The 14,138-nt window shown below is 37.6% G+C and overlaps 1 protein-coding gene across 7 annotated transcripts in view; it reads left to right on the forward strand.

Annotated features, from left to right (window-relative positions):
* Positions 1-14,138, forward strand: part of LOC131228524 (molybdenum cofactor sulfurase) — a 186,266-nt gene that overhangs the window by 11,007 nt on the left and 161,121 nt on the right. For 6 of the 7 annotated variants that reach the window (XM_058224220.1, XM_058224222.1, XM_058224223.1 and 3 more), the window contains exons 4-6: positions 4,301-4,461; positions 4,811-4,980; positions 5,732-5,854. In XM_058224220.1, coding sequence (XP_058080203.1) covers positions 4,301-4,461; positions 4,811-4,980; positions 5,732-5,854 — 454 coding nt within the window. Of the gene's footprint in view, positions 1-4,300; positions 4,462-4,810; positions 4,981-5,731; positions 5,859-14,138 lie in introns of all 7 variants that reach the window. The other variant, XM_058224221.1, reaches the window with a different exon arrangement.

Raw genomic sequence — 14,138 nt, forward strand, 5'->3', positions numbered from 1 at the left:
TGATTTTTAACCCAGCCATGAAGCACTTTGAAAATGGAGTCAACCTCATCTATATTTTTCATCAAAAAAATCCACGTTATATGAGAAGCATCATCAATAAAAGAGACAAAGTACTTGAATCCTTTAGAAGCAATGTGAATTAGACCCCATACCTTACAATGACCAAAGAAAAATTTCTACTAGACTTTCACTCCACAGGAGGATAAATAGTTGATGTTTTGTTAAAATACAAGTCCCACATTATGAATTCTTAAGATCACTAGACTTAACTGACTTGGCAACAAAGATTGTAAAACTAAACTAGAAGGATGCTCAAACCAATAATGTCAAATATAAAGTTTTTTTATTTTTTTATTTTATTTTTTTAATTTAATTTTAATTAATTAATTTATTTTTTTAAAATTTTTTAAAAATTTTTTTTTACAGTAAGACATTTACTAAATTGACTTGAAGAATTCAAATGAAGAATGTATAATCCATCATTTTCACGTCCACCACCAAGCAACTTTTTCATATTTAAATATTGAAAGATACAATAATCAGGAAAAAAATATCACACTACAATTTATATCCTTTTTTAGGCGTAAAAATTTAGGTCCTTTGTAATATGACTAACAGATAACAAATTAGAAGCAACATTAAGAGCTAATAAAATGGAGGACAAGGAGAACAATGGGGAAATAAAATTTGCCCCCCCTTCTCTCAATAGGTGTTAGGGTACCATTTGCTAATTTCTTACGACCTAAATTAGGGTTGGGAGTAAATGAAGAAAAAAATAGATGTATGCTTGTATGATTAGTAGCTCCCGAATGAATTACCAAAGGACTTGATGTAGAAATAGTGTGAAAGACTATAAAAGTATTACCTGCCTGAGCAAAAAAAGTGGATGAAGAGCCTTAATTCTAAGTGACATCCCTTAGTAACGTGTCATACCTACTTTTCAAGTGAGGAACCACATCACCAGCTGATCGAACCACATGTGAATTTGCCAGTGGTACAACGTCCCCGATAATATCTTGAGAATTCTTACTATATGTAGCTTTAGAATTAGCAGCTTGTCCTGGAGGTCAACCGTTAAAGACCAGATAATAATCAACAATATTTCCATATCTACCACAATGAGTGCATAAATGATCCATACCATGACGACGGCCAATACCACAACCACGACCTTGGCTACCATCATGACATTCTCTTCCTATACTTATACTTCGGCCAACAACAACATAATAAAATTTATGAATTTTGTTATTAGGGGAGATTTCTCAACCATAGTTGATCCCATAGTTGTATGATGCTTCTCATCTCATAACAGCAAAGCATATACATTGTTAAGTGAAGGAAAAGTAGGGGAACTAAGAATTCGAGCTCGAACATGTGCAAAATCAGAATTAAGACTTGCTAACAATTCAAATGTCATTTTCTTCTCAACACCTGTTTTATATGCTTCTGCATCTTTAGAACACATGAAAGATAATTCATATCATAAGCCACGCATCTTAGCATAATAATTTGGCACTAATCCCTCCCCGTCTTAAATGACCAATCTCCCCATAAATATTTTAAATTTGGGCATATTATTTTGATCAACATACAATTGATAAACTGTCAACTGAATCTCAGGGTGCAGTGGACAACATTAAAAAAGTCCTTCACTAACCTCTGGTTCAATAGAATTCAGAGCTATGACATAACTAACAAATTGTTTGATTTCCACTCTTGATAAGAAGGATTAGTCATAGGAGGTTCCAATGTACTGTTACACACACAACTTTTGTTTTACTCCAACAAACATCTCAACAACTTTTGGCCATTGAAGATAATTGCTGGATGTAAGTTTATGAGTTGTAATATGCAATCCAGGATTCTTGGAATGAGCAATCAACCTTTCTATCTTGGAGGCGATGGGATTAACCGTCTCAGATATTGATGATGAAGCCATATTTAATCCCAAACAATTAAAACAATACTAAATATCAATACTTCACACTAATCAATAATAATAATAATAAAGCTATAACCAACTATAGCTTGTGGCAGTCTAAAAAGAGACCAAAAAAAATAAATCCAAAAAGGTTTTTATCCTCTTAGCTCCAAATCAAACCACCAAAGAAGAGAAGGAGATCTTATGGCTAAATTCACTAGATATTTACAAATCTTGAGACTGTTCAAAAAGAAAAACAAATCTCAAGTACTTGATTGTTTCCCGCAAAAGAATCGTTGTAAATCAGGACAAAAAGAAAAAAAAATTGTCCAAATGAAAACATCCAGCAAATCTCAGCTGCCACAAACCAGTTTCTGAAAAAATGGAAGAAAAACGCGCCAAAAACCTAATCAAAATTGAATGTCGAGCAACCCTTCAAAGAAAATTAGAAACTACTGCAAGATCACTCCTCATCAAATCACTTTCAATTGCTGATTAGGCTGCAACGAACCCCAAACTAATTGAAAAATCTGAGAAGAAGAAAGAAGAGAAGAGAAGGAAAAAGAGAGGAGAAAGGGACATCAAGAAGGGAGGATGGGGAGAGAACCCTAGGAGCTTTTTTGGCCTTGGTAAGATATGAGGGAGAAAAAAGCCTTTAGGAGAGGAAAAACTCTAACTAGGGGTAGACTTCCAGCCCCTTTCTTATTTATATTAAGTGATGTCCCAAATTACATAAAATATCCTTAGAACCAAGGGCAAAAGAGGAAAAACAAAAGAAAGAAAAATAATAAGAGAATAAGAGATGGCCCATTGTCTAGAGAGAAAAGGCCCACGGCCCATAAATATCTACAATTTTGAAATTCATCTTGTTTCGAAGTAGTTTTAATTTGTTTCATTTCCATGTTCTGATGAGAATGGAATGGTTTGATATGTTAATGTTGGGAATTTTCTTAAATTTTGAATCTTCATGATTGATACGGGTGGAATATTTTATTCTTGTCGCTGAGTTTTGCTAGGTGCATGAAAATGCATTAATTTTTCAGTTGGGTTTTGGTGAAGTTTGAATTTTCTTTTATAATCAGTAGACTAGTGAATGGCAAGTTCCATGCATGAAGTATTTTAAATATCGACGATATTGGCCAATATATCCCACGATATATCTTGTATCTCACCTGTGCGATATGAAATGCACAGGTAGGGCCGATATATCCCACCTATTTGATCCAGTGAGCATTTTCGATTTTCGATCCTTTTTTTTTTTGCTATAAATCACATTAAATCATTGTTAAATGGTTACAAATCTATGATTCTCCATGTTTTCCATGAAAAATCATAGATTTGAAGCTTCGATTTCAAGATTTGGGGGAGATGGGGCAAGTTGCGGAAAATTGAGAAAAATTGAAATTACTCAATTTCTCGCAAATCAGTTGCAATCTTTGTATCCAAACACATAATCAAACATATATGTAACCTGATCTAGTGATTCTTCTTTTGCTTTTGAATGTATTGCTTGTGTTTCCATACATGTCTTCTTAAGTTTATAAATTATATGAATAGACTTTAAATATACTTGTATTAGTTCAGTTGGACAGTGCATGTAATAGGACCCCATATAAAGGAAACCTCTATTATGTGCACTTTTTTCTGTACTTAGGAAAAAAAAAATAATACTAAGTGTGTATTGATGTTTTTTTCAACAATCCTTGAAGTTTCCATGAAACACTTGACCAATTTCCCTATGTTCCCATGTTTCCCAACAACAGCGATACATTACGTGATACAACCGATATATCCCATGCGATAACCGATATGTATCCATGTCCCAAGGGTGCGACACAATATGCAATAACGATATTTAAAACATTGCACGCACATGGGAAATGGCAAAGTAGTTGAGTGGCCTGATTTCTAGGCCAGAGTAAGTTCACTGTGGGTCCCAATTCTTGCGCACATGTTCCATCCTCGCGCATCCGGGAAGCATGTGGTTGGTTGTGAAGTGTGTGTGTGGGGGGGGGGGGGGGGGGGGGGGGAATGGGTTACTGCCTACTTTTTGTGTTTGAGATAGTCCTGTGAAGCATATATCAGTGGGAGGGAGGGGAGGTCGCCACCTACTTTTGGGTGACAATTTTCGGAAAAAAAAGGCAACTCAGGTGCCTGCCGACAAAAATGCAAGAGCATTTTTGAAAAAAAGAAGATGACTCAGGTCTTTTCATTGGATAAAGTCCATATATTGGGATGAGATTAGGTTTTGATCTTATCTGTCAAGGATCTTTTTCTTGCTATGGATTTGTTGAATTTTGCATGGTAAATGCCTGAGGTTTCTATTTCTGTTCTTTCTTATCTTTTGGCTTCGTTGAAACATTTTTTGTGGCTCAGGTTCTTGACTATTTTAATGCATCGCCAGAAGACTACAAATGCATATTCACTTCTGGGGCGACAGCAGCTCTAAAACTGGTTGGAGAGGCCTTCCCTTGGAGCAGAGAAAGCTGTTTCATGTACACAATGGAGAACCATAACAGTGTCCTTGGAATTAGAGAGTATCCTACCCAACATATGCAGCTTCGACTAGCTAACAGATTAACTGCTAATGAGGGCAGTAACTGCTTGACACTATATCATTACTGCTGTGGAGTTGATCAAAGCATGCCTTTTTTTTTTTTCTTTTGAAAATGACAGTATTATTTTACCACTCTCCAGATTTAGGCACTAATCTTGTAGCTTTTAGGGTTGTTACACCATCTCTATTTTTATTTTTTGAGCACAACTGTTACACTATTGCACAAGATCTATCTTTCCATGCAACGGCCGGGTGCCTGGTTATGTTATATGCTCTTTTTTTTTTGGAGCAGTGGTTGTGCAGTTCTTGTCTTCCTTATGAATTTATAGATATGCTCTTAACCAAGGAGCCACGGCTCTTGCTGTAGATATTGAAGATGTTGAGCATCATAGTGGTCCCTCTAAAAGTAAACTATCTTCTTTTAAGGTATCACAGCACCCTGCACAACGGAGAACTGAAGCTACATTGACTGGGACAGTGGTGAATGGTGACACTTTAGGTATATTATTATTACCTAAGTAATTTATGTGGGAAGGCATTATTTTATTGAATCATTTATAGATTGATTTGGAAATGGTTGTTACAATGCTCTGATAAGCATGCTTGCTGTTCCTAAAAAAAGCCCTGATATGCATGTTGGGGAAATGCATGTCTGGATATGGATAGTGCCTCACTTCCTTTTTGATGAATGGATACATGCTCACTTTTCAAAGACAGATGTTATATCGCCACGGTAGTAACATATCCAAATGATGATGCCCAAAATAAACGGTTAGATGTATGCATGCTTGCCATTCACAGAAAAGCCCTGATATGGATGCTGGGGAAGATGCATGTGGATATGGATACGATGCATCACTTTCCAAAGGCACCAATGTGACATCAGCACATTTGTAACATATCCAGATGATGGTTCTGCAAGCAGGTGGGATTTTGTACGATTGGGTTTCTGTTTCTCACAAAAGACTAGTCTATCTGTGTCTACTCAGACCGAGCTATGTTTTGTCTAAATCAAACAGAGATTTTGTTGAGATTATATCTTTTAACTGAATAATCAGTTATGGCCATCACATATATAAGGCATGACTAAAGAAGTCTCCTCACATCATGTATCAAAGCCCACAGCCAATGTATGTATATGGATATTTTCACCACATGCATTGTATGTACATGTATAAATGCATCTTAATCTTATAGAATGGTTGCATACTTTTCGCATTTTGTTGCCTCATGTATATTGCTGATTGTAGGTACTGTTTATAACTTATTTGCCTTTCCATCGGAGTGCAACTTTTCTGGTGTGAGATTCGGCCTCGACTTGGTGAATATTATCAAGGAGGATGCCAAAGTTATTTTGGAGGGCTCACCATATTGTAGGTATATTAGATTCATGTATTTTCTTGTGTGTTTTTTATTTTTATTATTATTATAGTTTTTTCTTGGCAGGAAAGGTCATATTACTGTTTTCTGAAGACTCCACTTACGATTGGAAATGAGATACTTATTTGTACATAACTACCAAGTCCATGTAGTCAAACTTGTACAAATCATTGATTTATTACAACTTTTTTTTTTTTTTTGGTTCCAGCTATATGCAAAACAATATTGTCCTTATGGATAGCTCTTTAAAGTATAGTTTAACAGTGATGGCTTAGGAGCAATAGAATAGGATAATTTAATTCTGAGCTGAGGTTTGTTGACCTTAATTTTTGATGATTTTGCTAGGATGTTGATGTAGCTAACGGATGAAAATCGGCATCCACATGCGGTTGTATCAAACCCTAGCGAAGGCTTGTAGGAAAGATAAGAAAATTGTTCACAACCCCAAGTGTAGGGTCGCGATGTAGTAATAACTTGGGACCGGGGTCGAATCCACAGGGACTAAACTTGTACGTATTTTGAAATAACTAGAACTAGAACTAGAAAAAGATCTAAATCTAAATCCGGAACAAAGGAGAGTAATTGTGAATAAAGTTGATTAAAACTTGTGAATTTAAAGGTGGAAACTGGGGTGGTAAGGATCCACTTGTAGCTATCAAGATACTAGTTTGCTTGATTCAAAGAACACAATTGGAATTGGAGTCCTATCCTATCCAATTGGAAGATAAAACAATTAAATCAAATCTGAACTTTCATTGACCTAATTCTCAATGGAAGAGAATTGTGATGAGTGGAAGGGATTCCATCACCCTACCATGCCCAGGAGACGATGATGAACAATAGAATTTACCAATCTCATAATCTCAGAATGGAAAAGAAGATGCTCAAAGCTATCACAACATCTATTGTAATTTGAGTCACAATAAAGCACAGAAAACTGAAAATATTTCTTAAATTCAAGCTAGAAGTCAATGAAGTTCAACATAAACAAGAATCAAAGCAAGATAAACATCCCAACATGCTACAAGCTTCACCTCTTAGCCCTAGCTAAGAGATTTAGCCAACCAAAGACATGATTGAACTAAAAACTCTTAAACAAAGTATAAAAACTAACTAGAAGAAGAAGATTGAGGAAGAAGGAAGGACTCCTTGAAGTTCTCCAACACTTTGCTCCACTCTTCCAATCCTAATTTGTGTTTAGAAACAATTAAAAGACCCATATTTATAGTATTTGCTTGGACTGACTTTGAAACCGCCTTAATTTTGCATAAAAAGTTACGCTTCAGTTGGACCGAATTAAAGCTGAAAATCACACTTTCTCGCTGGACAAACCTATGCGATTTCGGTCGGACTGAAGTCAGCTTTGGTTAGACTGAATTAAGGCTGAAAATTCTGTTTCTCGTTGGATTGTTTTGTGCGATTTTGGTCGGACCGAAACTACACTTCAGTCAGACCGAAAGTTTGTTTCAGGAAAATTCTGCTTTAGACTCAAAATTCCAGACTACGTTTTTTTAGGGCAATTTTCAGGAATCTTCTTTGTTCAGGACAATTTACAGGATTCCTTTTCTTCACTTCAAATCTTCGATTCTCTTCATCTCTCACTTGGTTTCCTTGGATCTTTGGCATGTGAATTCTTCATTAATGACTTCCAAATCTCCAAATATTCATTTAGTAATCTTTTGAGCATAAATTTTCTTTTTGGCATCAATTTCACCTTAAGCTCTCGAAATCACCTCGCACATGAAAACATGCATAATTAGATCGATTAAGTACTATTATGTTTATAAAACCAAAGTATAAATTGGGGGAAATATGCAATATTTCACACTCAACAAAAATTATCCCAAAAACTACTGGACAAATTTTACTATTGAGTTATATATGAAAGGAACAAAAGAAAAGCCCTATAATTAATTTGGGCCTTACATCAAAGCATAAATATGGGTTGGATGTTATTTTAAAAGAAAAAGATTAAACTACCCCTATTTACTTAAGTAAGGCATTAACAAAGCAAAAATAAATTAAAATTCGTCAAAAAATAAAGTAAAAATCGCAACTTAATAAAAATGCCACCAAAAGACACTTTTGTGGACCTGAATGTGTACCATAATGCATGGTCCATTGATGGGTCTCCGGGTTTGGCCCAATATTAAAGATATTTAGGCCCCTTTCCACGCTCAAATCCATGCCAAAACTCATCGGCAAGTAAATCAGCCCGATCCATCAACATTAGGTCATCCATGTCTTCATCATCCTCCCCATGTTGGAAAAGACTCGACCTCAGGTCTAATCCTCTATCTGCTACCTTATATGGTGTAAGATTAGTAACATTGAACACATTAGAAGTGTTCACTCTAGGCGGTAGCTCAATATGATAGGCGTTGTCATTAATCTGCTTCAAGATCTTGCACGGGCCAATCTTTTTTCCCTTTAACTTGTTGTAAGTGCCTGCTGCAAACCTTTCTTTCCGCATGTAGATCCACACTAAATCTCCCTCTTCGAAAACTACCTTCCGACATCCTCTATCTGCAACTTACTTGTAACTTCTGTTACTTGCTTTATTCTGCTTATGGAATTGTTCATGTACTTGCCAAATTTGTGCCATCATCTCATCAATATCATCAGACACCTTGATCATACTGGTATTGGTATAAGATCAACCATGTTCGAAGGGTTAACGCCCATAGACCACTTCAAAAAAGGGTCTTCTGAGTAGTTCTGTTCTTCGCCTTGTTGTACGCAAACTTTGTGTATGGCAAGGTTATGTCCCACTGCTTCGGCTTGTCCCATACCAATGTGCGCAGTAAGTTTCCCAAACTTTGATTTACTACCTCAGTCTGCCCATCGGTTTGAGGATGATAGGTACTACTGAAGAATAAATGAGTGCCCAACTATCTCCATAATGTTTGCTAAAAATGACTGACAAACTTGCTATCACGGTCCGTAGTAATACTCTTCGGTACGCCTTGCAGCTTCACCACCTCCCGAAAATATAACCTCGCAATGTAAGATTCATTGCTATTCTTCCTGCATGGAACAAAATGAGCCATTCTAGAAAATCGATCCACAATAACAAAAATAGAATCATTACCACGCTGTGTGCACAACAACCCCAATATGAAATCCATGCTCATGTCCACCCATGGTGCCTGTGGAATAGGTAATGGCATATATAATCCTACATTCTCTATGTGGCCCTTAGTTGTTTGGCATATTTGACACCTTTCCACATACCTAGCCACATCTCTTTTTAATCCTGGCCAATCTTTAATCAACGCAAGAGTTCGATCTCGAACTTCATGCCCCGATAACAATCCCGCATGAATCTTTGCTATTAGTTTCTCTTGGAAAGATACAATCAAGGATGCACAATCTCGTGCCTCGAAAGAGAAAACCATCCTGTAAAGTGTATTCTCCTTTTTGTCTGCCCTCCATTCTAGCCTATATATATATATATATATATATATATATATATATATATATATTGAAATCTTGGTCACCAATCTACGTATCCACAAAGCAATCAAAGCCAACCACTTTTGCTTTTAATGTAGTCAATAAGCTCCTCCTGCGACTCAATGCATCCACTACCCGATTGTGTGTGCCTGCTTTATGCTTCAAATTGAAGGTGAATTCCTGCAAGTAAGATACCCATTTCGCATGTCGTCGATTAAATTTTTGCTGCCCATTCAAATATTTCAAAACTTCGTGATTGGAGAAAAATACAAACTCGTGTCGCACCAACTAATGTCTCCAATGATAGAGGGCCTGCACAATTGAATAAAACTCCACATCATATGTAGTGTACCACACTCTTGGACTACTTGGCTTCTCGTCATAAAAAGCTATGGGCCGACCATCTTGGCTGAGTACCACCCCAATGCCAACGTAGGACGCAGCATAATCTACTCGAAACACCTTATCAAAGTCTGGTAAAGCTATAATAGGTGCTTCTGTCAACCTTTTCTTCACCGCTTTGAGACTCTTTTGTGTCGCTGGGACCATCCAAACGGTCCCTTCTTTAAGCAATCTATTAAAGGAGTTGCCAGTGTACTAAAGTTTTAAATGAATCGACGATAGAAAGTAGCCAATCTAAGGAAACTCCACTCATCATGTATTGTCTTCGGTGTAGGGCATTCCTGTACCGCCTGTACCTTCTCTTGATCCACATTAATACCATCAATACTCACCACACAGCCAAGGATACTCACCACACAGCCAAGGAGCACAACTTGATTTGTCCCCAAACTACATTTTTTTGGATTTACTTATAATTGCTCGTCTTAAAGTGTCAAATACACTCTGTAGATGATGCATATGGGTGCGCATATCTAGACTGTAAATTAGGATGTCATCAAAATATGCCATTACAAACATTCCAATGTAGGGGCGTAACACTTGGTTCATCACCCCCATGAATGTGTGATGGGGACATCACGCGCACATGCCTGCCCGCCTACGCACGTACGTAAGGAGGGCCCCACCATCGATCTGGATTGATGACGACATCTAGGGAGGGCCTCCTAGTTAGAGGACTGTGTTTTGGTTTGTTGGAGTGGACCTGATAGTCATGTGAATCCCCACCATGGGTTCTCATGATCGTGGCCCACTATTCTAATTAATTAGTACTTTGGGTTTTGCTTATTATTGTTATTATGAATATCATCGACTGTTTAGATTGCTTTGATTAGTTATTATTTTTGATTACCTCGTCTCCAAGTAATAGGTTGCGCACATGTCGTGAGTTTTGGGGTATATGCTTTTATTATGAATAGGCACCCCTTGTAGTCTTTTTTGTCAATGAAGATTAATAAAATTGCTGCATTTTTCTACTATAAGTTTCTAAGTTGTGGAGATTCAATTGGGTGTGAAACCCTCCCTTCCTCGAAGGGTTGACTACCGTGGTGCGAAGCCACACCTATCCCGATTCGCCCCCACCTTCTTCCATCCATATTTCTCCTCCTACAAGCATTCCATTTGCAAATCCATCAATATTTGCAGGCGTTTCTCCATCTACAATAGATTTCCAAAATTTGGCCTTGTAGGAGGGCTGAAACTTCGGCAGAGCACCATGCACAAACCGTGCATCGGATCGAGCTGATATTTGGGGGTTTTGGAGTCCATCCCTTGTCGACCAGGGCCAAGGTGGCTTTTTTCTGAATAGTGGGCCCCACACACGTGCGGTCGGGATCACACACATGCGTCTGGGCCATTGCTGTTGTCTACACATGCGGTACTTCTTTTGTTTGTCTCTCCTCTCTTTCACTCTTTTACCCAAATCCCTAACCCTAACCCTAAATTATTCAAATCCCCCAATTTTATGCCCTTTCTTCAACCTTAGGGTTCCCCGAATTGAAATTTGTGAATCCCTTGGATTGGGGAATTATTTCTGTGCATGTGTGGATGAATTTACCCTCCTTTGATTCTTGTTTGGTCTATAATTTTGATTGATCCGGCCCCAACATGTGTAGGCTTGGATCTACATTAGATTCCCCTTGATTGAGTGCTTGAACTTTTGTGTGGATGTGGAATTTTGTGTAACCGTTTCTGAATTAGTGTGATCTAAAGCCTGAAAATCTCGCACATCACACTTGAATTTCATGTCCTGCATCAATGTGCTTGGGGCATCAGAGAGACCAAATGGCATCACCAACCATTCGTACAAACCTTCTCGTGTCTTGAACGTGCTTTTCCACTCATCACCTAGGCTGTCACACCTCAAAATTTGGCCCCCAAGTTGGCCAGGCCCGAATTTGAATTCTAGACCCGTGAGCTATATTAAGTCAAAATGCATTGCGATTCACATAATTCCATCCATTTAATACACAACTAGAGCCAACTAAGGGAAGTAAAATATAATTTCTCATCAATAAAAATGTTCACTACACAATTGCTCCTCCTGGATTACATCCTTGCATCGAAATTCAAAATTTAGCTAACAAAGAAAAATCAAACTAGCAACTAATTCTAATAACTTAAATAAAACTAATATGATTGTCCAACGCTCCTACTACAACTCTACACCTGCAAAACAGTCTAAGGGGGTGTGAGTGCAGCGGCTCGTAGGGTCACATCATTCCCAAATTGGAAATTCTACGTCGGCATCAAGTGCAACTCAATAAAATGAATAAAGTCAGCATGATATCATAAGTAGGCATGTTACCAAAAAAATATATAATGAATGGTCTAGTCATAGTGCATAGTATCGAGAGCCATTAGAGGCCTCACACTAAGGGCCACAACCCACGTTAGTCCCATATCTAACGTGCAAAGTGATTCCAGGATGATAGATTCTTGATCCTGAATAGTCCCATACCTTTTGAGGATCGTGGCTCACAAATATGTGCATCTAAACTGTATTTACGCATCCACAATCTCGAATATGGGAGAACTATTGGCATTCCCATAATCAGTGTTTGAAATAATGGTATCGCGTTACATATCGCACCCTTAGGATACAGATACATATTGGTTAATCACACGGGATATATCATTTGTATCGGGTAATTTATCACACTATTTGGGAAGCATGGGGAAACATTGGGAAAATGGTTGAATTTTTCAATGAAAGTTCAAGGATTGTTAAAATGACCTTAATCCATACTTTTAAATCATAACATCTCAAAAAAGAAGTGCACATAATAGGTTTCCTTTGTATAGAGTCCTAAGTCATGCGTTGTCTGACTGAACTAACGCAACCATATGCAAATTGAATGTATGACATTTAAAATGTATGTGATGATCATTTCATTAAACACTCCTAAATACTTGGAAATTATTCTCAATTGACAATTGGTTGAAGGAAAATTTCAAAAATTTTTTAAAATATTTTATTTTCTGAAAATTGACAAGGACTTAACAAATCAGTAGATCAACTGTCATACATGCTTGATTTCATGTTTTGAGTGCAACATTGCAAGCAATTTGGGAGAAATTGGGGAAATTTTAAAATTTCTCCAATTTTCCCCAAATCGGACCACCTAACTCAAATTTCAAACTTGGAGTGTATGTGATGACCATTTCATCAAATACTCCTAAATAGTTCGAAACTAGTCTCAATTGACAACTGGTTGAAGTAAAATTCCCAAAAAAAAAAAAACATGGAGAACATGAAGAACCAATGGATATTAAAATCAAAGCTCCAACTTCATGGCTTTTCATGCAAAACATGAAGAACGAATGAATTTGTAACCATTTGACGCTGCTTTAACATAATTTCAATAAAAAAAGGGATCGGAAATTGAAAATGCTCATCGGATCGAACGTGTGGGATATACCGGCATTACCTATGTGTTTCGTATTGCACGGGTGGGATACAAGATATATCGTGGGATATATCAACTGATATCGTAGATATTTAAAACATTGCCATAATAACAATTGAAATTTCGATAACGAAGTCCAATAAAACAAAATAACTCCTAATCTTTTTTGGACTTTGCTAGGGCAGAGCACCCGTTCACCGTGACCGTTTTGGACCTCCTAGGGCAAGGCACCGTACCGTGCATCCTACATTTTAGGAAGTCTGGGTAGGGCACCTACGTGTACCATTTTATGAAAAACAACCTAGGGCAAAGCATCATGTTTACAACCATTTTGGATCTCCCAGGGCAAGGCATCATGCATCCAACATTTTATGAAAGGGAAGATTGTTTACTGCAACACTGATATGTCGGAAGGCGAGGAGCCATATGAAGCTGGGGCCCGTGGATCTGTTATTATAGCAGAAGATGAAACTGATAATGCGTTCACTTATGTTCTACCAAATCTTGTACTCACCAAGTCTGCAAGAAAAGAGGTTTCTAAGTACCTGAATAAGAGCAGAAATCCAGTGGCTAGGATTCACAAAAGCCAAGCAGTCTTTGATCGAAAGGCTCCCCTAGTCGTATCATTCTCTTCCAGAGGACCCAACTTCATCACGCTAGACGTTCTTAAGCTAGATGTAATTGCTCCGGGGGTCGATATCTTGGCTGCATGGTCACCAAAAGGTTCAATTTCAGGGTACGAGGGTGATAAACAACATTCGAAGTATAATATCGTTTCCGGCACATCCATGTCTTGCCCTTATGCAACCGGTGCAACCGCCTATGTCAAATCAATCACCCGTCATGGTCTCCGGCTGCCATTAAGTCAGCTCTTATGACAACAACTTTTCCAATGGATCACTACGATAGTCTAGATCACGAATTCAGTTACGGTGCGGGCCATATCAAGCCTAAAAGAGCCGTAAATACCAGTCTAGTGTACAAGGCCATTGAAGATGACTACATTCAAATT

This window comes from Magnolia sinica, chromosome 16 (assembly GCF_029962835.1).
Source record: "Magnolia sinica isolate HGM2019 chromosome 16, MsV1, whole genome shotgun sequence".
NCBI lineage: Eukaryota > Viridiplantae > Streptophyta > Magnoliopsida > Magnoliales > Magnoliaceae > Magnolia > Magnolia sinica.